This window comes from Bacillus rossius, chromosome 3, assembly GCF_032445375.1.
Source record: "Bacillus rossius redtenbacheri isolate Brsri chromosome 3, Brsri_v3, whole genome shotgun sequence".
Lineage (NCBI taxonomy): Eukaryota > Metazoa > Arthropoda > Insecta > Phasmatodea > Bacillidae > Bacillus > Bacillus rossius.
In genome coordinates this window covers 24,587,547-24,613,789 of record NC_086332.1, presented here as the reverse complement: position 1 = coordinate 24,613,789, position 26,243 = coordinate 24,587,547, and the positions used below count along the sequence as shown (strand labels likewise).

Genomic DNA, 26,243 nt, shown 5'->3' with positions numbered 1-26,243 from the left:
AGTACAAAGGAGTTGAGAAGGGAGTATACTAAGATAGCAGCGTAACATTATATATTTTGTATCAATGTAGATAAGAATTAAGGGTTTTAGTGTTTAATCTTTTGCATAAGGAGGTAGTAGTGTTGTGTTGATTTGCGGTCGCCACGTGGCCGTTTAATTAGAGTAGAAATAAGATCTAAGGTGTAGGATTATCTGTTGGTTATTACAGTAGGATTATATATTATTTAAGTTATTTGGGTAATAGGTTAGTGTAGAATAGTGAATTGTGACAAAATGGGTAGGGTGAAATGTAAGTCGAAGCTTAAATGTGTGGGTTGTAAAAAGGTGTGGAAAGATGGAGAGAGTGGTGTACGGTGTGACAAATGCGAAGGCTGGGTCCATACGGAGTGTGCAGGACTAGAGGAGGGGGAGCTGGGTAGTCTGGGGCAGGAGTGGATGTGTAAGGATTGTGACAAGGATAACAAGGGTTCAGGAAGTGTAGTGGCAATGGCAGGAAGCAGTGGTAGCCAGGAGCTGGTAGGTGGGGTGTCAGGAACTCAGAGGGAAGGAGGGAATGTAGATGTGGGTAAGGACTGGGCACTCAATTTCATTGGTGATATTCTGGGAGGAAAGATTGTTGAGGGTCTGAGTGGGACAAGGAGGGAAGTCGATTTGAAAGAAGGATTAGGTGAGGTGTTGTACAGGAAGGAGATGGAAATAAAACATAGATTAGAGAGGGTAGAGGAAGAAGTAAAAAGGGAGGATGGGTTGAGAAGTGTGTTAGTAAGGGTCGAAAGGCTGGAGTGCGAGCTGAAGAGGACAAAGGAGGAAGTTGAGAAGGAAAGGCAGATGAGAAAGGAGGCTGATGTGGAGGTAGATGGGCTGCGCAGGAGGGTGGAGGAGCTGGAAGGGAGGGAGAAAGTAAGGACTCAAGCTGTTAAGGCCACATATGCAGAGGCATGTACTGGGGAAGTTCAGGAAACAGGTGTCAGGTTGCAGAATGAAGGGGTAGCAAGGAGGGTGCGGGAGGAGGCCGGCAGTAAAGCTGTGGGTACAAGCAACGTAGATGTGAACAGGCATGAAGAGGGCAGGGATACGAAAAGGGGTACAATAGTTAGACAGGAGCCCGAAGTGATTTTCCTGGGCAGCTCTATTGTGAAGGGGGTAGAATTGCAGGGGGTGGGGAAAGGAAGTATATATAAAGCTGCGTTTGGGGGTGCAAAGATTAGGAACTTGGGGGAGAGGGTAGGCTGCATGAAAGGAAGCAGTAAAGTTAAGGTGGTGGTTGTTCATGTAGGGGGAAATGATGTGGCTGGTAGAGTGGTGGGGAGGGAAGTAGAGGAGGATATGAGGGGGCTAGTGGGCAAGGTGAAGGAGAAGTTCCCTGTAGCCAGAGTTGTGGTCAGTGGGGTACTAGTAAGGAGGGGTATAAACTATGTCAAGGCTGCGGCGGTCAGCGAGGTGTATGAGAGGGTGTGTAGGGACTTGGGAGCCATGTTGGTAGATAGCAGGAAATGGGTGGGGCAGGACTGTGTGGGCAGGGATCAGGTTCACCTAACAGAGAGGGGAAAATGGATGCTAGGAGACCTGCTAGGAAGGGAGACTTCTGGCCATTTGGAAAGGGCAAGGTTTGAGCAGCAGGGAAGAAGATAGCAACTAGATAGTGAGGAAGGTGGAGAGAAGGGGGGTGATTGTGAATATAGAGCCGATAGCAATGCTAGGGAGGAGGTGACAGCTAAAGTCAACAAAACTCAGATTGGTTGGACGGGGAGCGAGGAAGGAGGAAAGAGGGGGGTGGAGTTGGATAGGGCTGCAAGAGTGCTGGAAATCGGGGTTCTAAGGGGAAGGGGCACTCGTATCAGGGCGGAAGGGACAGAGGCGCAAAGGGGAAAATGCCAATATGTAAAAGTCGCAGTTATAAACTGTAGAAGTATATATAAGAAGGTGGAGGAGTTCTGGGGCAGGGTGGAAGCCTATGGGGCGGATATCATTGTAGCGGTGGAGACATGGTTGGACGAGGAAATTAGAGATGGGGAACTGAAGAGAGCACACTTTGAAATATTTAGAAGGGACAGGAACAGGAATGGAGGAGGGGTAATGGTGTGCATGCGAGAGGGACTCTGTGGTAGGGTTGTATGGGTTGGGGGGAGAGCGGAGTTATTGGAGATGCAGTTCCAGGTAGGAGAGAAAAATGTACGGCTGATTGCGGTGTACCGGCCACCAGGGCAAGGGGATGAAGCCATACGGGAGGTGCAGGACAGGTTGGACATGCTAGGGGAAGGCAAGTGGGTGATAGTGGCGGGGGATCTGAACATGCCAGGGGTGGCATGGGAAAAGGGGCCGGAGGGGATGGGGTCAAGGGAACAGAGATGGGCATCTCAACTGGCAAACAGAGGACTGGAGCAGGTGGTGACTGAAAGCACCAGAAAAGGTGCCAGGAGAGGAGAGCAGGATGACGGGAACCTGTTGGATGTGGTACTTGTGAGACCAATGGAGGCGGTCAGGGGAAGTGTGGTAATGGAGGGCATCAGTGATCACAGGATCCCAGTAGTGGAGTTAGACGTGGGCTGGAGGGAGAAAAGGGTAAGGAGGGGAAACGTGGTAAACTGTTGGGGTAAGGCTGATAGAGTGGGGGCAGAGGCATTCCTGAAGGGGGAATACAGTAGATGGGTAGATATAGAGGACCTCGAAGGTAGATGGGCTGCCTTAAGAAATATTCTGCTGCAGATGGCTACACGTTTTGTACCTCAGAGGAGGGTAGGCCAAGGAGGTGACCCTCCCTACTATGGAAGGGAGTTGAAAGTGTTGAAAAGGAAATGTAGGAGGCTGCATGCGAGGGCAAGGAAGCTTGGGGGAGAGGAGATAGAGGCGGAAATGAAGGCGCTTGGGAAGGAACTAGGGAGGAAATCGCGGGAAGCAAGGGATGCTTACATGGAACAGCTGATGGGGGAAGGGGGGACGGTAAATGGGGCGGAGCTCTACAGATACATAAGAAGAGTGAAGGGTGAGGAGGGAATAGGGGTTCTCAGAGGAGGAGGGGGGCAGGAATATACAGAGGACAGGGAAAAGGCAGACTTACTGCAGGAGCAATATCTGGCAGTATTTACAAAGGGGGAGGCATGGGAGGGTAAAGAGGACGACAGTTTAATGGGCAGGAAGGCCTTTGAGCTGCGACTGACAGATGTAATTAAGGTGATCAGGAGGTTGAAAGGGAGAAAGGCAGCTGGGCCAGATGGTATAGGGAATAGTCATTTGAAGTTGGGTGATAGGGAGATTGGGAAGTACCTGTTGGAGGTTTTCAAGCAGTCTCTGGAGGAGGGGAAACTACCAATGGAATGGAAGGAGGCAGTGGTAGTTCCCATCTACAAGGGGGGAAATGATAAGGCGGAGCCAGGAAGTTACAGGCCGGTCAGTTTGACGTCCTGTGTAGGAAAAGTGATGGAGAGGTTGGTAGGAAGGTACGTAAAGGGGGAAATGGAAGATCTGGGGTGGGTGGATAACAGGCAGCATGGATTCAGGATGGGGTTCTCATGCGAGACCCAGATGGCTGGGCTGTTGGAAGACCTGGTGGAAGCGGTGGACGGGGGGAAGCAGATAGATGCAATCTTTATAGATTTTGAAAAGGCGTTTGATAAGGTCCCCCATAGGAGGTTAATGGAAAAGGCTGAGTTGCTGGTGAGGGATGGAAGGGTGATAAACTGGGTGGGTGATTTCCTGAGGAATAGAAGACAAAGAGTGAGAGTGGGTGAGGAAAGCTCCGAGGAGGGGGAAGTGACGTCGGGGGTGCCACAGGGGAGTGTGCTGGGGCCTCTGTTGTTCACAATTATGATAAACGATCTGGGGGAGGGCATGAAAGCCAGATGGAGGCTATTTGCAGATGACTGTGTAGTGTATGAGGTTGTGGGGGAAGGGGGATGTTTAACAGAGGACTTGATAAGGTTGGAGCAATGGACGGAGAAAAATGGAATGTCCTTGAATGTTGGTAAGACAAAAGTTGTCAGATTTACAAAGAGGAGGAAAGTCACACGAAATGTATATTACTGGAAGGGGCAGGAGATAAGAGAGGCAGCAGGATATAAGTACCTGGGGGTGACACTGAAAAATGACCTAGGATGGGCGGAGCACATAGAGGGGGTGGTCAGGAGGGGAAGGCAGGCGCTGGGGTTGCTTGGTAGGACCCTGCAGGGAGCTGGGAGGAGGACAAAGGAGAAGGCATACTCCACATTGGTCAGGCCAATGTTGGAGTATGCGGCGGCGGTCTGGGACCCCTACCTGGTGACTGAGGTGAAGGAGCTGGAAGGGGTGCAGCGCAGAGCGGCTAGGTGGGTGATGGGAATGTGGAGAAGGAGGGAGGGGCAGGATGGGAAACTGCATAGCCCAACGGAAATGATTAAGGAGTTGGGGTGGGAAACGTTACAGAGGAGAAGAAGAGTGGAAAGGTTGGTCAGGATGTTCAAGGTGCTGAAGGGGGAAGGGGGATGGGGGCAATTGGGAAGCAAAGTACATAGAGGGGAGTACAGAGGACGAAGAGACCACAGATGTAAGCTCCAGAGGGTGTGGAGGCGGACAGAGAGAGGGCGGAACACCTTCCTGGTGAGGACGGGGAGGGAGTGGAATGGGCTGGGGGAGGAAATGGTGGAGGTCAGGGATGGGAGGGAGCTGAGGAGAAAGCTGATGGAGGGGGGGGGGGGAGAGGGGAGTGAGTGGGAGTTCTTGCCACCGGGTGAAAGCCCAATTGCAGGTTAAGTAATAATAATAATAATAATAATAATAATAATAAGGGCATGTCGATCTATGGGGGTGAAACTTAGGCTGTCCATCTTTTGACCGAATCGGTTCTTTTGGATCAGTGCCGTGAAATGATTCGTTCAGAACGATTCGTTCATCTCGGTCAATTCGTTCTTTTCTGTGTATAGGATCTGGCTCTTTTATCAGGTGTCGTAACTCGTTCATCCTTTAGAGTATTACGTACGTGTTTTTGTATTTGAATTTGAACATTGCTTTCCGTAACCAGTGAATCACAGTTGCGTATATGAAACAAGATTATTTATATTTTATTACTTTTTAAGTTACAAATATTAATATATAGGCTATTTACACTCTAGTGACAGTAAAGTGTTTACATGTAGACCAACACATTTAGAGAAAAAAGACAAAAATTTAATACTACTACTGCGATTCAGTATGAAGAGAAACAAATGAAGTACATTAATTAACCCAAAAATGGTAAATGTGAACATTTGTAGTTACTTTCCCTGTTATTTTTTAATTCATACTGGTTTTTTTTTTTTTAGTTTTTTATTTCCAAATTTGTGTATGTGAATGTGAAAAAGCAATTTTAAACCACTACTTAACAGTTGACATTTTCAGGTATAGATACTTTTCATGTTACCCTATTTTATTTGATCAGTTATCGTTTGCTCTTGTGAACATGCACACGCTGTGATTACTAATTCTTCAGACTCCTGACGTCATGAATCATTTCACGAACGAATCGGACCGGGCGCGTGGCCGGTTCTCTCATCTCGTTCTCTCGTTCTCTCGTTCTCTCCGCGTTTTCGTTCTTCCGAATCTTTCAAGGTACCGGCTCTCAAAGAGCCGGTTCTTTACATCGCGAACGAATCGCAAGATTTCGTTCTCTCAAAGATTCGTTCTTTTTGAACGAATCGTTAACGAACGACCCATCACTAAACGCTACACTGCTTGTAAATCGAACGCAAACGTGGTGAAATTGCGGAAATAAAAAATAAACATTAGGTTTGTTTATATTTGGCATTTGGCGGTTTGCGATTAATTGTATGATCGTTGGTTGGCGGTAACTATTAAATTAAGTTTACTGATTAGTAAAATATTGTGATAAATAATTATGATATAAATAATTTTTAAATAATAAATTATTTACCTTTCACAGTGATCATAAACTTAAATAACGTGAATATTTAGTGACAGTAGATAACAAAGGTAAAAAGATTATGTATACACAGTAATGGTATATTAAGAAGAGTAGGCAGTGTTAAGCCGAAAATTAAATTTAGATATTGGAAATTGTTAGGTATATTTTGAAAAATAAAAAAAAATAAAAAAAATTGTTTTAATTCTTGAATTTTTTTTGTTATTCTGTAAAACCGCAATGCAATAATTGTACTATTTCATTACCTGATACAGAAAAATTTACGACTAGCATTTTCATGGAAGGATATGGTTTTCAGTTTGATCTTGAGCTTGATACCGAAGTTGTTCACAAGCCCGGTGGTAAACAGACACTCCTTTATATATATATTTTTTAATGCATCACATTCCTTGCCAATAAACACTCTTCATCCAAACTTTTCCATTCCCCAATTGTTCTCGTAACCAACAAGTTCTTCCTGCTCTTTCCTCCTCTCTCTAAATATCTTTTTGAAGTTCTCCCTCCTGCTTCTAGGTTCCTTCTATCCAATTCTCCAGTTTTCCCCACTCTCCCATTCTTCTTAATGTCTGGTACATCCTCACCAACCCTTGCCCACCTTTGATCTTTTAAACTCTCCCATTCAATTTCCCTAGCTTATCTCTGATGGGATTATTTCATATTGCCCATTTTGCATTATTGCTTCTTCTCCTCCACTTGCCTTTCACCCACCTAGTGGCTGTCCTCTGCTTACCCTATGTTCCTCTCAGGCACTGCTGTGTACACGTCCCACTCCACAGCAGCTTAATTCAGCATGGGGCACTCCTTCAGCACACACACACACACACACACATATATATATATATATATATATATATATATATATATATATATGTCTATATTTAGAAAAATTATTTAATATATAGTAATTACTAATTAATGTGGTAAAATTCTTACCTTGTGGCTTTTTCATAAATAAAATAATAAAAATTTCGAAAATGTTATTCAGTACAATATTAATTGCTCTATTTGCCTTTAAAACAGTGTAAATTTCTACTGGTTTTAGAGGCATTACTGCTTATATTTTACATTAGGTAGCCTGTGCAACAATGCAGCTTTTACCATTGTGCTTTAGCGTAGCAACTTGGGAGACCTGAGATTCACACACATACCATTCTGAGGCCCGAAAAGTTCCGAAGTTCACCTAAGTTCGCTACTCGCTCGTGCAACTTCGGTAGCATATATTATAGCACAAAAATGTTTGGGAAAGATGTCAATATCATTTTTCATAGACTTTAATAAAGCAGAAATTATAGAATTTTCAAGCTACATTAAAAAATATGTGTGGGCATTTGATTAGGTTAGGTTAGCTAAAATAAAAATACTGTGAAATTGTATGAATGGTTGGTTAGGTTAGCAACTTACAAATATTTAAAATAATGTTATACTAACCTAACCAACCATCTACAATATTTCAAAGTATTTTTAATGTAGCTAACCTAACAGACTGTTCTCACTATTTCACAAATTTGTAATATTAACACCAAACTTTAAAATGGTACTTTTTTGTTAAATTGTTAAATTAATTGTTAAATTATTTTTTATATGACCAACCATTTCTACAAGGGGTGGAAAATATCAGGGATTGAAAGACAAAAAAATTCAATAGGTACTCCCTTACTATTCACACTAATTAATCCATTAAAATTGTTTGCAAATATGTATAAATAATATTCTAAAACTTTCTTTTGAAATAATTTTTATACACCAACCCATAACTGCAAGGTGTAAAAAAAAATAGTGTGGGAAATTAAAAAAAATTTTTTATATCCCTTAGTAAGGACAAATTGTTTCTAAATCTTATAATTTTTATTTAAAACTTTTGTCTGAAACAATTTTTGATAAGATAAACCATTGCTACAGAAGTTTGATAAAAACAAGGGTATAATTTAAAATAAAATTCATAATTTGTGTACCATGTACACTATAAATTTGTTCTTATTGTAAAACCTTGAAATCCTATCTAACTTCTGTATGATATAATATTTTTTACTACCTACCATGAAGCAAGGGGTGGAATAAACAGGGGTTGAATAACAAAAAATTCATAATTCCCTTAGTAGGCACACTAACAAATCCTTTCAGATTGGTAGTAAATCCGTAGGTTTTCCCATCCCAGTTCCTTGATCACCACCTATGGTCTGTTTGTCTCCCCCTCTTACCCATACCTTCTCTTCCACATACTCACGACCAATCTCGCTGCCCTGGGCCCTCTTATCTCAGTTACCAGACTCAGGTCCCAAATTGCCTCAGCAACATGGAGTACGCCTTTGTCTTTACCTTCCTTTCTGTTCTCTTCACTGTCCTGCCAGTCAGCCTTAGCCCTCGCCTCCCCTTCCATACCGCCTACTGTACCTGCTTCCCCCATCCTAGGTTGTTTCGTGGGGTTACCCCCAGGTACTTGCAATCCTCTGCCTCCGGTATCTCCTACTCCTCGAATACTGTTCTCCTTGTAAACCGTAACACCTCTGTCTTGTTTTTATTTAACGCTATTCTATTCATCATTGTTGATCAGTGCTCTAGCCTGTTAAATTCGCTTGGCAATTTTGCCCCCTTCTCCCCCTTCCAAATGTTTCATACATCCACATTTCCTGTCCAATATCGTTAATCATAATAAGGAATAGAAGGGGCCTCGTAACACTCCCCTGCCGTACGCCTGACGTCTCGTCTCTTATCTCCAATCTTTACTTTCCCACCCTCACCCGGTTTCCGATCACTAAGGAAGTCTCCTGCCCATTTTACCACCCTTTTGTCCCTTACCAACCTTTTCCGTCTCCGTCAGCCTCCTGTGCTGCACCCTATCAAGTTATTCATATTCACTGTGCTACTGGTGGTGACTCCTTTATCTGGTTTTAGGCTGTTAGGGAATTGTGTCAATGCTATGTTTGCAGATTGTTTTTTTTTTTACAGAAGTTTCAGGTATGACAGAGTCGAGAACAGAGTTCAAACTAAAAAATCCCCCAGAAGATGGGATATCATCTGTCAAGTTTGGCCCAAACTCGTCCCAGTTCCTGCTGGTGTCTTCGTGGGACGACTCTGTCCGTCTGTACGATGTCCTCACCAACAACTTGAGGCTGAAGTACACCCATGATCAAGCCGTGCTGGACGTGTGTTTTCAGGTAGAGCGAAGCTGGTCACGTGGGCGGCAGTTCCGACAATTTACGTTGTTCAGCGCAAATGAGTTAGGAAAGGATATTCAGACCAAACATTTGTTCATACTGTCTGTGTCAAAAAACCACTGTAGGATATTTTGTATTAAGTAAATGTGTATGGTGAAGTAATTTTTACAGTAAGCTTTAGAAAACTAAACACTTTAAATTAATCAACTTTATTACAAATTACTTTAGGATAAATTACATAGCTTAGCTTGGCAAGTTTATTTCTCTCTTTGTTCTACCATCAAAACTATTTCTATGAACAGTGCCCTTCCTGGTGACCAGTAAGAAGGAAATACAGTTAATGTTTCATATTTATATTGCTTAGTTCATAGTAATTTGTTTACTTAAATGCTCTAAATACTGTCAGTAATGACTTGTGTTAACGATTAGTCCTATCGGTATGTAACAGCATGTGGTGGTTGGTACTTCTTCTATCTTCTTAAATATTGTAAAATAGTTTTTTTTTGTACATTTGATATTCAACAGTCATTTGCAAAGCTTTTAAACTGAGCTTGCTAATTTATTAATCTGTACTAATTTTCAGGATCTTTAAATTATTGTTTTTTAGAACCCTTTTAAAACAACCAAAATAGTTTTCTGACAATTTTGTCATGCAATATACTGACTAAATGTATAATTTAAAAATACTATACTGAACATTGCTACAAACTTTCGACTTAAAAAAATTATACGATCACTGATTGCATTTGAACACACTGCAGCCTTGTAGAATCCTTTATAACGTACATAATAATTTTGTGAAAAATTGGTAGAAGCAACAGAATAATTTCAATGCAGCAAAAACAAAAGACGAAACACGGTTAAGTTTCAGTCATTACAACATGAACATACCATAAGATAAATAGGATCACATCTGATTTTAGTATGGAGAATTATAGCAACAAAAGCTTAGTATTCATTTAATCACCCAGAAACTTAGGATAACGCATGTTTTCCTAGAAGTTCTTGAGTTGTAAATAAATATTGATGGAACTAGCAAGGAAAGGTTTGGGGTGGGAAAGTTAAAAAGCTTTTGTATTTCAGGATGCCGTCCATTCGTACAGTGGGGGATTGGACTGCACTCTGAAAATGTACGACTTCAACAGTAACTCAGGTTGGTATCTCTTTACCTAAGGCTTAAATCTGTATGGTTGGAATATTCTTTGTTTTTTCACCTTCATTTTGACTGGTATAAAATCAGCAGGAAGCAGACTTTTAATGTTTTGTGCTTGTAGCTGTAAACTAGGGTTAGTTTCCAGTAGAAGAGAATTTTTTTTTTTAATGTTGTCTCCTTGAAAAGCCTACGATTCATTTTTCACGAATCATATATATAGCCAAATAATCTTCATTTGTGCTTTTTCAAACATTTATTTTTATGATGGAAAAGTGAAATGTTGGTTAGATTAGGTCAATTACATAAATAATAGGAACATTTTTGTTTTATAGTATTACAATTCTGGCAAAATTGTTTTTTTAAATTTTTTTTTTTGAACTTGCATTGAGTGTTTATTCCTATTTCCAGGCCTATTAATATTTTAACTGACTAATAACAATAATGTAACACCTTCAAACAATTGTATATTATGTGTTTTCTTTTTGCGGATGTTTAACTATGTTTGTCATCTAGTAACCGTACTGTAAACTTATGCTAGGATTAGGAAAGTTGTGTCATTTGATCAACTTTCTAGAATAAATTATTTGTGCTCTTGAAAAGTGAACTAATACCATATGTAGATACTTCTTTCAGTACTATACAGATTATATTTCTGTACACTATGCGGATTAGGGTTTATTATTTTTTCACTTTAGCTTAGTGAACATTGAAAGGAACAAACAGATAATTTAATAGTTCAATCATATCGTAGCTATTTTTCTAGTGGATATAATTTCTTGAACTTGCTCTAAGTTTGAGTGCAATTCAGTAAACCATATGTTGGATGAAATAATTTCTGAAATTTTTTTGAAGTCATTGTTATAATTTAAAGTTTATATTAATAATATGTTTATATTAATAATATTAGGGTCTGAGGAAATTAGACATTTGTGTATATGTACTAGTGAAAACTATTGTTATTTCTACAGTTCCTTACGTTGCAAAAAATAATTCCCACATTGACATATTTTACATTTTAGGCAATTGTGTCTTTTAATAAAAACACTTGGTAACCCTAATACTGGCTCAACCAAGCCCTGATAAGGACAACAAATAAGTTACTGACTCTGTATTCTTGATATGGTGGTCTTTTTCATTTAAAAATTGTCAACTTGCTGTGTGACAATTGTAATTTGGCTTGAATGACATTAAATTTTAATTAAAAATTAGAAACTCTACAAAATTTGTGTTGAAAAATTTTAATCCAGGTTAAAATAATTTTCGAACATTAGAAATTTACTAGGGAAGAGTATATACATAGGTTTTCAAGTACTGGATGCTTATTTTACAAACAACTGATGAAATCATAATCCCTTTCCAAGAGAAAAAAGAACATAACTAAAATAAATTTCTAAAAAAAAAAGTATTTGCATGGAAACTAGGCTTCTTACTTGTATGAATAACTTTGAAGGTTCCTCAGTGGCCCTGATAGCTACCATGTCATGCTCGTGTGGTGACAGTCGTGGGTTCCATCACTGCACCACGACTACTTCAATTCATGAGCGCTGACCTGGAAACAAGGTGGCTCAGTGCCTACAGTAATCTCAGAGGCACAGTCACCTTAGGCCTCTGCGTAACTTGCAATGTTAAACCCTATGAAACAAACTACTTTTTATACTTTTTATACTTTGGCCAGTTGCATTTAGTCAAATGACCAAATGAATGGAAAATAACTTTTTGGCAAAAACAACTGTAGTACAAAATAGAAATTTTTCCAGAAGAAGCAAAAGAAATGTTACCCCCTTGCTCGTGTTATTGGTACTTAATGATTTAAAACTTATACTTATACAGTAACGTAAATAGCACTTTAGTACTCCGCTTTGATGTTTTAATCAAACCTAATATGAAAATATAGTTATACAATACTAAGCCTTGAAACTTTCTTGTTACTGGATTAAGGTTGTGTTTGCCAAAACAAATTTGTCTCTGTTTACAAAATTGAAAATAATTTTCTTTATATTTATTAATTATTAGTACATGAAAACAGTTGAAAACCACCAAGTAAATACCATAAATCATTATCATGATAAGGTTAAAATGAAATAATAATAATAATGACAATGATTATTTTTTCTTAAGATTTTGTGGGAAATGATTATTTTTGCTATAAAAAAAATATGTGGACATTGGTTGTTCTTGCTGAATGCACCATATTTCAGAGCCTCGTATGGTGCAGGACTATGGTGTTTTGCTTTGACATTTGGTTCTATGCATGCCCACCGGGAATCACCTCAGAATATTCACAGGCGTTAAGCATTTGCTCGCGTCACTTTAATTTTAGTTTTGTCTGCGGGAACTTGTATGGGTTGCCTCGTGCCGCAGAGACCATCGTGGGCACGCACGATGATGCCATCAGGGCGGTAGAGTACTCGCCGGAGGTGAACGGCATCCTGACGGGCAGCTGGGACTCCACCGTGAAGCTGTGGGACCCCCGCAGCCCGCGGAACGTGGGGACCTACACGCAGCCCGACAAGGTTACCACTGCTTCCCCTCAACCTTTCTCGTGATGGGAGAGCATTCGGAACTGATCAGAACTGGTCTTTTTTCCACTGAATCGAGATACTGTTCAGTTACGATTTAAATTTTTGTAATTTTTCGCAGTAGTACCTTAACAGTTGAACATGTATAGGTAGGCATATTGCTAATATAGTCCCACATCAACTGGGAAATGTTTTTTTTGTATATCTTGGACATGACATACTACCCCCAGAGTTTTACATTCAGGAAAGTATGCAATCCACATATAGAGTCATGGAATTGTCATGAATTGTGATATTGTGAGATAACATCCAAATTAACCTCAATTTGAGGGGAAAAAACTGTGAAATTGTTTGGTTTGGCAAAATAGAACTGAAATTCAACCATTAAAAACTGTATCAACATCTTTCACATTACCACGTGCAATAAAAAATAATGGAAAGTTATCGCAAGTACATATATAAGAAAATCTAGCTTCCAATTAAACATTTCCCACCAACATGTTCCGTCATGTTTTCGCAGTCAGTGTAGAAGATGCACCAACATGTTTGTTATGTGTGCTTTTTTTTCTCCAGTGTGAAATATTAATTTTCTTTGAATGTTTGCATGTGATGCATTCATTATAAAAAGTTAAATCATACAATTTAGTAATTAATTAAAATTATAATGACATTCAAGATTTTTATTCTGAAACTGTGTCTACCAACTGCTGAATAATAATCTTACTACTTTCTCAGCTTCACTCAAAATCAATCAATACCAACTTCGTGGAGCAAACATATGTAGGATTCCCAGAAAGAAGGGGGCCGCGAAATTACATTTCCCATTCCTGTTTCACAGTTATAATTGTGCAAGCTTAAGCGTGCCCCCTCAGAGAGGGGCTTTTTGATTCCAGGGGAAGGAGTTTCCTTGCCCCCCCCCCCCAACCCCCCCACACACACACATTCCCCGGGATCCATACACTTACTTCTTCCATAGATATATTTTCCATTAATATACCTATGGGTGCTCCATAGTGATATTTGCTGAGCATATCTACTATTATGTTTTTGTACTCCAGATGTTTTTATTTTCTAGCCAAGTGACCACTTAAGATTTTCATAATCATTATTTGATAATTGTAGAATTTTTTTTTTACTTACATACATTGTATGGAATTGTGAATTTCTTATGTATTGGTAATTTTTCTTAAATTGAGAAAAATATTTCTGAATCATGCAAAACCCAAAGTAACTTTTCAGGCCAGGGCTTCGCCAAATGACTTTTTGCACTTAATCAAACACTGAATTAAAATCTTTATTTTTAATGTATTTTTATGTACTGTTGGATGTTGTACTGAAGACCCACTTGAATATAATTAAATAATTTGTTTTGTAAGTACCTTGTGAATCCAGGTTTATTACTTTTTAAGTATTTAATATTATGCATTAATTTATAAATTTTTAATTGTTATTGATTTCAATTAATTGAAATTAAGCACATTATGGCCAAACTACATTGAGTTGGTTTGGTTAACATTATTCAATCTTTTGAAATCATTTCAAATTATTTTATAAACCATATAATATAACTAAAATATGATATGATTTATTATAATTTCCTGGACATCTGCCATTGCAGTTTTGCACTGTTTGTCATGAGAAAATTCATAAATGCAAAACAAGAAATAAAAATGAAAACATAAACCCACAGAAACAAGCCTATATCAGCCGATTTTCCCCATGACAAACATTGCAAAACTGCAATGGCATATGTCTTAGAAATTGTATTAAATCAAAATTCCTCATTGCAAGAATCATTCAAAGAACGTGAAATTTGATATCTCAAAAAGTGATAAAAAATTAAACATTTTTCCGGACCTCTATGAATGTATTAATGACAATGTTGACAGCATTACAGGGCAATAAATGCTTGCTTCTCCTTTAATCTTTTTTTTTTATGCTGAACTTAAATGTATCATTTATTTACATTGGTACTTTATTTTTAAAAAATAGGTTTCATTCCTATGATTTTTGATTTTAAGTAAGTTTTACTGCAATAGATTAAATCCTGAATGAAAATTAATCAGAAATGATAAATGTTTTGATCTTCTGTCTGAAAATAACTCTGCTTCCAAGTAGATTGACACATCCTTAAATTCATCTGCTATTGTTATGCTGGTATGTAGTTTGGTTTGTGGCAGTCTTTGATGTTATAGTTGATAGGAATGCACACACATTTCTCATCCAATGAACCTACTGCTTGAGTGTCGCTCTGCCTCGCTTGGTCTAGCACACTGTCGTCATCTAACTTTTTGTCTCAGTGCTCAAAAAACACATGAAAAATTTATGTATTTGATTAGTTATTTTCAATCAAGTTTTGTCTCACATTCGGAAATAAAGGAAAAAGCTTCTAAAAATTAATTTCACTACAAACACCTCCTCATATTTCCATTAATCACTTAAGTATTGTTATTTAAATGTTTAATTTTAATTGTGGCATGTAGACAAAGATTACTCCTCTGTTAACCAATTACTGTATGTATATATAAATTTTTATTTTGATATAATGGTAATTCAAAATGGTTTTAGGTACATATGTATTGTACGTATTTATTTAGTATGTTAAAATTAATCAAATTCGTTGCATCTTACATTTAAATCTGTGTAAAATTGCAACTTAATTCTCAATGAAAGACCAGTATTACATTCCGAATGTTACTTAAGAAGGTCTCTGTCTTACAACCTCTGAACACAGTTTTTTTTAGCCATACTAGTTACATATTAGTTATTTTTTATGTTGGTTATTTTCTAAGTTGTATTGCATTCAAGGTTTTATTATTTTATCCCACTAGTTGACTCAGTGGTTAGAACTTGTGGCTGACAGTCCAAGGTTCCAGGTTGAATTCCTGACTAGGTCAGAATTTCCCATTTGTAAAAATTTCCTTCCGGGGTTCAGGATTGAGTATTGTGTTTTTCCTTCGGCCATCCTGCGGAAGGCAGTTGGGAACCATCGCAGAATCATCCTGCCTAGTTAGTACGCCACAGTCAAGCCATTGCAGTAGTAGGCAGGACTTCTGTTGGATGAGCGTTGAGGTAATGTGTGACTGCATTACGCAGGTATAACTGGTTATCCAACCCCCGTGAGTGGTATCCTCGATCTAGGGTCTCTGGTTGCAGGTGTACACAATGAGCCTGTGCGGGGAGAAGTTTGTGGTTGGCACTGCCGGCCGGAAGGTGTTCGTGTGGGACCTGCGGAACATGGGGTTCGTGCACCAGCGCCGGGAGTCCAGCCTCAAGTACCAGACCCGGTGCATCCGCTGCTTCCCGAACAAGCAGGTGGGCCTGCGTCCCTCGCTGTCCCCAGGTCGAGCTTTGTTCTGTTTGAGCTGGCCCATTCAGCGGCGTGAAGATAGTTGTAAACTGGAACTATATGAATTTGGCACTCTGCTGCCATGATACCAACATGGCGGCCGAGCGCCATATTCATATAGTTCCAGTTTATAACCATCGCGCACCTCTGACTGGGTCTGCTCAAACACTTACCAACAGCTGAAGGCCAGCGAAAACCACGGGTTTGTAGCATCTACGAAAGTAGAAGGTTTTTGATTTCACAGCATGACAGATGCAAAAGGGATGATCTATGATTGCTGAAAAAAAATTGAAGAACAAAGTTTTCTTGTAGAAAGCAGTAACTAACAGTCCATGTCCATCATCTACCTGTTTCCTTTTCCCACTCCCTCATCTAGGGTTAAGAGTTTCCTGGTTATGCCCCAGGTACTGATGCTTGTAGCGGGGAGGAATCATGGTTATTCATGAGCGTCCTACTACTACTACTACTACTGAAGTTTACCATATGATACTTCATCTCACTGTACCAGGGGTTCTAATGTGTGGGTGACACTCACTTCTCCCTTTATTCCCCTTCACTCTCCCACCCACCACACATGACAGCTGGCTCTATTTGAATGGCACCAGTCCCTAACCATAGACATTAAACAGTGCCTTCAATAAGGAACTCCTTATGTCTACAGTAAAACCCTGTCTAACCGAAACCTGGGTTATCCAAAATTCCTCCGAAACAGCAAATAAAAAATTACATGTACTGTACTGAACAGGAACAAACAGGGTGTGAATGGTGAAATATTTGTTGCTTAAAAATTTTGGGAGGTATGCATTAAAGAAGCAAAAGTTACTTGGATTTTTAAATGAGTTATTCATATAAGTATATATTTATTTATTTTAATACTAAATAATTAATTTTAACTCTAAAAAATAACGCAAGTGTAGCCTATGAAGAGTGTTTCAAATTTGTTTGACCCTCAAAAGAGTTGAGAATGACGTACTGTAATTAGAAAAAAAAATTGTAATAGGTGTTCATGGGTGGACCAAAAAATTGTTACCTGAAATGGCTTCACCCCCCTTTAGTTTGGTCAACTGAGTTTGCACTGTATTTTGTCAATAAAAAATGTGGATTGTTACTTAAAGGGGATTGGGCCCTGCCAGATTGGTTTTCGAAATACCTGCTGAGCCTTAGCTTTACTATTGTGTTTAATGGCTTGACATAGGATCGCATAGAACCTGGTTTTAGGATCCACTGTATGGCCTATTGACAGGGTGGCCACCAAACCGGGAAAACGGGAAAAACCGGGAATATGTTGGGAATTTGAAAGGGCCCGGGTAAAACCGGGAAACTGTCTGGAATTTTATTTCTTTCCTGGGCAAATGCTGCGGTGTAAATGCGCACAACTTATATAAGACGTACATCGCGGCGTCTGATAATCACGCGGCAAATCTGTACAGTGTCATGTTGGCAGCGACTGTAGTGTTCCCAGGCGTGTCATGTTTCTTCTTTCCTCATAGACGCAATACGTCACTAAGAGGCGGAGGGGGAGGGGGAATATGAACCGCACTACGGCGTGCAACACGGGGTGTTGTTCTAATTTGTTCTGTTCAGTACAAGTCTTCGAGCGGTTTTAGTCTTACGCTGTGCAGTTTGTTAGGAAGCTATTGCGGCAATGTCTACTAGGTATTCCTGTCGTTATGAGTCTTGAGGTTCCATGGGCGATGCAATGCGAAAGACAGAACTTGTGCGAGATGCAAGATATGCAATAAAAGTTTCAAGATCGATACGATGGGTAGGGGAGCATTTACAAGCCATGCCAAATCTAAGAATTACAATAGAGTTATAAATAACCAATCAAGAAACCTGCAAGTTACAGAATTTTGTTTCCACTCAACCTGCTCAGGATGAAGCCCACGCTTCCTGTAACAAAGTTTTATTAGTACTTTAATTTATACTAGTAGCTTCCAACGGTTTAGCGGTGTTATAAACTACGACGTCTTGTAATCCATCGCTTATCAATAAACTGTCAAATATGTCCAGTAACTAACGACACTGCACGTTTTTTTATGAATATTCGCAGCTGTGCGTTGAGGCCGGCCGATAAACCTTCCGCATTAACTTACCTTTAACGTTGGTAATGCTATGTTCACTTAAAATTTGTAAAATAATAATACTAAACATATAATTATTATGTACACCAGATCCCCGATTTAACGAAGCAGTGATTTTACGAGTACATTCTCGGGAACCGTAAAAAAAATTGGAAATTTTGACCAAAATGTGAAAATCAGAAAAAAATATTTAAAAAAAACGCAATGAAAGATCATGTATACCGAATAAAAGCATGTTGGACCTCCTGCGGTCACCAGCAAAGCATAAACACGACCCAATGCGTGGTGCAACTGCTACATCGCTTCGTTATTGCTCGCGCGAGAGGCGAGACGTGGAATGTTAGAAGAAAGGAAGGGGGAAATGCGGGGGATGACAGACAGCAGCCAGTGTGTTTCCTGCGTGGGGAATAAGTGGCGTTGCTCCTTTTTTTATGCTGTGTGAAGCGACCTTTTTCTATCAACTCACGGGAAAAGATAATTGCTTGAGCTGTCAAAATAAACATTGCTGCGACAGTACAAGACGCGGGCGAGCATCCGGTAGGTCGATGTGTATATCTACTCGAAAAACATATCTCAATTCATGATACTAATAAGATTCCTTATAACTTACACGTATAGCCTGATGTTTTCAGCCTGATCCAAGACAAGCAGAAAAGAACCTCAGGGAACTTAAGGCAAAAACAGTCAAAATAATGAGTGATGCCTTAAAACAGACCGCTCTCATAGACGAAGAAATTTTAAACACAAAAAAGGTTAAAGTTATGTGGCAAATATATATTTAGTAAACTGCCACCTGTTTTTTTAGTTGGGTATGTATCACATTTTGTGCATTTTTGTTTTATATTTAGTACTATACAGTTCCGTGTTTTAAAATGTGTGCTTTGTATCATGTATTACATAAATAAAAACATGTCATTTTGTATATATATTGCAAAACCTGGAAAATCTGTAAAATACCTGGAAAAACCTGGAAAAAACCTGGAATTTTTTATCACAAATATAGTGGCCACCCTGTATTCAGTCTATGTCATTATTCATGGACTGGTGTTATAATTACAACAGTTGTAGTTGTCTTCATGAAATACTAATCAGTTATTTTCTCGTAGTGGTTCCCAAATCATTAGACTGTAGTTAAGTAATCATCAACTATCTTGGAAAGATATTTTTATACCCTTATATGCCATTAAATTTGTACATATAACTCAGAATTGTAATTAATTGTAACAAAAATGAATAGTTCCACTAATCCTCCTCAAATAATACATACATGTTATAATAAGTGCTTTAAACTGTAAGTGTTATATAATATGAGTGATATTTTTCTGGCTTTGGTTTACAGGGTTATGTTCTCAGTAGCATCGAAGGCCGTGTTGCGGTAGAGTACTTGGACACCAGTCCAGAAGTACAGAAGAAGAAATATGCTTTCAAGTGCCACAGAATTAAGGACGGAGGCATTGAAAACATTTACCCTGTCAATGCCATCAGGTGACTGGATTTTATCTGCACCAGTTTTCCTTTGCTTTAGTTAGAATTTTCAGCAATATGTTCTGCCCTCTCAGGTAAATTAGTCTTAAGGGCAAGGCAAGGGAATTAACTGGTATGGTATGTACTTGTGTGATAACAGGTTATTATTGGAAAAAATTCTAAAAGGAAGTGTTGTGGTTTATTAATCTCAGGCACCCCTGTACCACACTTAATAAATAGTGCATTGTGTAGAAAAATATTTAGATCAGGGCTGTGTTATTTTATAGTAAATTGCTCATATCTCAAATGATACACAGTGGAACCTCACTACTACGAGAGCTGAACATGGTGAGAGAAATCCCCATAACTACAAGTACTCACAATAACCGGATATAGAATAATTAAGTCTAAGTTAAAATCCTGAACCTTCCCAAAATGTCTTAATTTCACACCGTACCTCGAAATTGGTGCACTGCCAAGTTAGACACAAAGATTGCTTGTACAACTTGGTCACACACTCTTTGGCTTGTTTATTTTTAGATCTCCCCTCTACCGAAAGCCAGCACAGCAGACAGTAATGTGCTGTTTAACTGTTATCAAATGTTTCCAATGATATGTTATTCATCATTAAAACATAATTTCTATCACCAAAATCTAATTAAAGTTTTCTTATTGTAGTATAGTATTAATCATGATAGTTATTTTTCAACTCCTATCATCTATTACAAGGAAGAGATAAAATGGTTTTATGTATTTTCATGTCAAGTCATTTTTAAAACAGGATATTTAGGTGTTATTGTTTTTATTTGTATACAATTTTTGTATTCATATAAATCTTTCTTTGTACTTATTTCACCAAATAATCTCAGTTTGACTGACACATGTTCCACTTATACAAAAAAATAAAATGTAATAAGAGTGTTCAGAAATGAACTCAGAAAAAAATTTAAAAAATCAGCAAATTTTTGAGTGTTTGAAAAATGTACCAATGTAATTGATTAAAAATATGTATCTATTAAGAGATGCAAGATCAAACAAAATTATATTAATTCTTTCCAATCCATTTTGTTTATACATTTTGGTACAAAATTCATGTTAAATTTTTAATGTGGTGAATTAACCATATTAAAGAACACATTTTTGTGGTTGAGTTTTGTGATATTGCTGATTGATTTGATATTTTTAGTTACATTTTGGTGCTAAATGGTTTATTAACTTGCATTTTGGTATTACTATGTGTTGTATGGACATGCTTTGCCATGCAATTTTGGTTTTATCGTAATTTACTATATATCCCTGGCTCTTACCAATCTCTCTTTTAAATATAGTTGTATAATTGTTGTTGGTAGCTCTTCTGATGCATCTGCTTTATGAACCATAATTTTTATTTTGTTATGTTCATATTGTTTTAGTTTCCACAACGGCTACAACACCTTTGCAACAGGAGGTTCCGATGGTTATGTGAATATTTGGGATGGGTTCAATAAGAAGCGTCTGTGCCAGTTCCATCGCTACAACACTTCCATTGCATCCTTGTCATTCAGCAGTGATGGTAAGTAAAATATTTTTTGGTTTAGTTTAGTTTGGTTGCGTCTGTGTAAGACATGATCGCTTGGGCATCTCATTATGTGTAAGGGTCGATGGTTCTGTCCTAATCCTCCACAAGTCTTAGTTTGTGGTTGAGTGACTGTACATTTGGTTCAGTGCTCACCACAGTGAAACCCCATTATTGCGTTCTCTGTATTTTAATTTTCCCGCAATTAGCAGCAATTATTAAGATGCCAATTACGTGTGAATAAATGTAATGCAATACTTTGTCCCAAATTGCATCGTGGAAATAACTTTCTTCCCGCTGTTCATGTATTGTATATGATGTAAAAACTGGTCTTTATTTATGTAAAACTCATGTAAGATGTTCTCGCACAATACAGTTTCCCATAAAATACAATAAAATGTTTCAGTCCCACCATTTTCTCCATAAGATGTATGGTACATGTTATTATGTTTTATGTTGAAGTTGTCCAAAAATCTTCTTTTCCCCATTTAAAACATTTTTTTATTTAACTTCAAAATGTTTTATTTATTTAGGAAATTATAGTTTACTTATTTAACAAACAGGAATACAAAGTTGTCCAATGTGTAAATTTTCATTCATACACGTTTTCAATTATCTGTTTCATCACCGTTGTGTAGCGTGTATGAAAATGTAGCCAGTGGTGGTTGGCATTGTGTTTAGTTAGGTTGATGCCTGTATTGAACGCTTACGTAGTCAGTAGCTCGCCGATTGGATTCAACACACACACTCTGCCTTGTGCCGAGTAAACCACAGTAAAACTCGCTTACAACGTTCCCGCATATTACGTTTTTCCACCTATTAAGTTCATGGAATTATTCCCTTCATCACTTCCCTATATCTCAATGTTAATACCCCATTTTAATATGTTTGCATTTATAGATACTTCCCACATATAACGTTCAGCATTTAAGGAAAAATTAATATAATAATAATGTGTATCTTTAAACTCTTAAACTATATTTATCGTTAAACTTTTAAACATTCATTTCCTAAAAATGACAAACATGACCATCAAAACATTTGTCACATGCGACATGCCGCATGCTGTTACGTCATATTGACTCTGAGGCTGTTCCCATCTGTACACCGTTTCCCTCGTTCAAGGCATAACACCTGAAAAAGTCGCAAATTCCTAGCCATTGGTTGACCTGTTGGTCTGACACGTGATGCAACTGGCACAGCTATTCGAGGAACTGAACACAGTTTCATTTATTGTTGAGTGCTGAAGAAAAAACTTTTTTGTGATGGACGTAATGGTGAACATTTAAATTTAGTTTTTGGCCAGATGTTTTCTCTTAAAAAAAAAATACTTACACACAAATTGTGCACAATTTTTCGTAAAACATGTATTGAAAAATCATGCTGCTAGGTATTGACGTGGCCGGGGGTTGTTCGGACGGCTTTAAGGTGGTGTGTTAGTGGGCGCCACCACGTAGTGAGGCACGTGGACCCGGTGAGACTCCTAACTTGGGGCGTGACGTCGCCCGTGTGAAGACATGACTCGTTTCCCCTGCGCGCTACTTATAGAATAACCTGACCTCAGCCCGCTCTCAGCGTTGGGCACGCTATGCTTACGCAGTGGGCTCTTAGGGCGTCCCACACACCCACCGATGAGGGTACACACGTGGTCAATTAAAAGAACAACATGAGTTTACTTATAGAATAACCTGACCTCAGCCCGCTCTCAGCGTTGGGTACGCTATGCTTACGCAGTGGGCTCTTAGGGCGTCCCACACGCCCACCGATGAGGGTACACACGTGGTCAATTAAAAGAACAACATGAGTTTACTTATAGAATAACCTGACCTCAGCCCGCTCTCAGCGTTGGGCACGCTATGCTTACGCAGTGGGCTCTTAGGGAGTCCCACACGCCCACCGATGAGGGTAAACACGTGGTCAATTAAAAGAACAACATGAGTTTGGGGCTTTTGTGGTTTATTATTCCCTGTAGGAACAGGGGGCTCGCACAACAATTTACATCTACTCAAGAAAGAAAGCTGTTCAAAAGCCTTGCGGCGCGATCAGTTTAGATGAGAGCCGGCCACCACGTGGCCGGGATTTAAGATTCGCGTTTATTCAAAGTCCCGCAAACAGGGTTAATATATTTAATGAAACAGTCAGCCCCCGAGGTAGGCTCCGAGGATGAACGAAAGCGATTAGGATGTAAAATTACACACACAGACTTACCAGATCAGCGGAAGCAAAGTTGAAGTCCCCGGAGTGCTGGAAGCGTCCTACCTCGGGTAGCAATGAGAAGAGACTGGGGTGAAAAATGGCCGCCGTGGTAGCAAGACAGTGGCGCTGCGCGCCGAAACGGACAGTACCGTTATTCCAACTAGACCGCGCCGTGGCCGATTTAAGAAATACATAAAATGTACAAACACCTCTTCACATTTAAAAGTAAAGCTACATGCATTGCAATTACATAAAAGTTAAGTTAATCAAATATTAAATATAAAAGATAATATTGCCAAATGGCCTTCGACAAGTCTGCGTATATAGCGGCCAGCTTAATAGTTAGGTGGAACAAAATTGAAGGGAATACTGTTATTAAAAGCTACATTTACGTAATGGTTTTTTTTTAAAGAAAACAACAAAAATGACACTTAATAATAATCACGGGAGCGAAGCACTGACTCTACTGCGCCCTTTTCCTGTAGTCCGTGGCGCTCTCTCACACGCACACACACTCCCGTGACGTCGGCGAGCGGTTCAAATGCCGAGGAAGGAAGGAGGGTGGTTAGGGAGGTGGTGGCATATCGAGCTAGGGCGCAGCCCCGGACGATGTCAGTATATTAAAAAATTGGCAGTGCCGCATGACAATGCTGTTTAGCGCAGTTTCCTTCAAGCTTCAAGGTTGGCTAACCTGCTATTGCTTAAAGGAATGACTGACATTTTGCATGGTTTGTGCCTCGTGAGTTTGTTTTCTGTGAGAAGACGTTGCAATGATTACGGAAGATCTGCAGTAACGATCATCTACGGCTGTTAAAAAAATCTAAAACGATTCAAAAAGCTCAGGATATAAACTCGTACCTTGGGAAGAATAAACATTGTCACAGAAAATCGTATTTGTGACTGGAGGGGAGGGGGGGAAATGGTTTTTGAGTGATGGTGCGGTTGCAATAAAAATTTTATTTGAAAGGGGATAATTTGTAGCCTGTGCTTTCTTAACAATTTCTTAGTGTATTTTGTTTATAATCTTTCAAATATGGCATTGATTTTGGTCATCTGTGACTTGAAGATGTTTATGGCTGTAAATAAAACAGCTGCGGTCGGTGATATTACATTCACGATTCTTTTTCCGTTGTATCAAGGTTAACTTCGTATAATTCACAGTTAATCCATAAATAAAATACCACCTACTCACTATATTTAGCCAAATGTATTTACAACAAAGAATTTTAGGAATTATTTATACCTACATTTAGTATTATTCTTGAGGCAAGATTAAAGAATGCTGCAAAAAATTACTGCTAAGGTCATCACCAGTACCAAGAATGTTACTAGTTTTACATAAAATCTTAAGAGATAAGTCATAATTTTGAATAATTACTTAAATTCATATAAAATAATTTAACATAAATTTGAGATATGGCCACAAGCTCTTTTTTTAAAAGTTTGATGCTAGTCTTATTCTGAACAGCAAATATTTGTGGTAATGGAATCCCCACAAATGGTCCAATTTAAATAATAAAGCTGTACAAATTGTGCATAATCTAGGTATGTCATGTGAGTGAAATTTGTTTATATGTAGCAACTGTTTTATTCATGTTTCCCTGTTAATTAGTTAATGCAGTCCCTTGAAAAAATCTTAACAGGGTTTTACTATATATATTTGATAGCCTACACACTTTTTCGTGGTGTGTACTATGACGATTGCTATTGGTAAGATACGTTAGTTATGTCTCAGATTTGGGACACTGTTTTTGTTATCAGTTAAGTTGATACAAAATAATAATTTTTTTTTCTGAATATTTATTTAATAGTTATATGGTGTCAACTAAAATTGGGATTAAAAGCAAAATTAGAATATTTGTTTGAATTATAAATTCTCTCTTATACACTTTTAAACACCTCAATGTTTTTGTACATTTTTATTCAACCTTATAATACAAGCAAGAAATAAACTTAAAATTTTAGTTGATTTTTATGGGATGTACCTATTTTAGGCATGGCTTGAATATTGATGGTATATTAGTAGCCTAGTGTACATTAAATTTTTCTTTATTGTGAATTCAAAGTATATTGTTGAAGAAGGAATACATACAGGATATGAGGTACATATGTATTAGATAGTTGTAGAGTGTTCCCTCAATTTACATTTTCCTGCAATTTACAGTTTTTTTTCTTTGTTCCCCTGAAAAGTGTAAATGAGGTGTCCTGCTGTGCAATCTTGGAGCTCCTATTGCCTTAAAGTTCTTTCTGCGCCTACAAATGCAGTGTGTGTTCTGTTTTCAGGTACAGTTTTAGCCATTGCCTGCTCTTACATGTACGAGCAAGAGACACATCCAGATCCAATGCCAGAAAATAATGTTTTCATACGCTACGTAACAGATCAAGAAACAAAACCAAAATAATCTTTTTCTTAAAAACATATAATTTGTTGAAAACAAAAATGGAAACTTTTTTTCAGTGCGATTTGCTCAACCAACTTTTGTACCAATAGTAATGTGTGTGATATGTGGTTATGTGTGAATGTTTCTGTTGAATAATTTATGATAAATATGATGTATGTATGTTGACTAATATATTTTTAATGATTTTGGTGTATATTTTTTACTATAAAAAATATTGTCAGCATATGTATTTTTAAATGAGATAAATATCTGTATCGTACTGGAATTCATATTTTTTCTTTGAAAATTTTTTCATTTATTTAATAAATATGTTTTGCTTCAGTATGGTCAGTGGCCTTATGCTATAGAAATTAAAACTTCTGTATGCTACTCAATGTTTATGACTTGCAAGAAAGTTGAAAAACTGTTATATTTGACTTTTTTTTAATGCTTTTGTTTGAAATCATAGAAGTGAAGAATAAGTAAAACTAAAATGA

At 38.4% G+C, this 26,243-nt stretch overlaps 1 protein-coding gene across 7 annotated transcripts; it reads left to right on the top strand.

The window, feature by feature from the left end:
- Positions 1-42: 42 nt before the first annotated feature.
- LOC134530372 (mitotic checkpoint protein BUB3) lies at positions 43-26,243 on the top strand. 7 transcript variants are annotated; one of them, XM_063365142.1, is made up of 8 exons: positions 43-113; positions 8,837-9,045; positions 10,129-10,198; positions 12,560-12,711; positions 15,874-16,032; positions 19,490-19,635; positions 21,027-21,166; positions 25,649-26,243. In XM_063365142.1, the coding sequence occupies exons 2-8, from the start codon at positions 8,848-8,850 to the stop codon at positions 25,765-25,767; spliced, it is 984 nt and encodes a 327-aa protein (XP_063221212.1). In that variant the 5' UTR covers positions 43-113; positions 8,837-8,847; the 3' UTR covers positions 25,768-26,243. The 7 variants fall into 7 exon arrangements, with proteins under 7 accessions (XP_063221212.1, XP_063221210.1, XP_063221209.1 ...); XM_063365140.1 differs by lacking the exon at positions 43-113 and adding an exon at positions 199-289; XM_063365139.1 differs by lacking the exon at positions 43-113 and adding an exon at positions 5,085-5,205.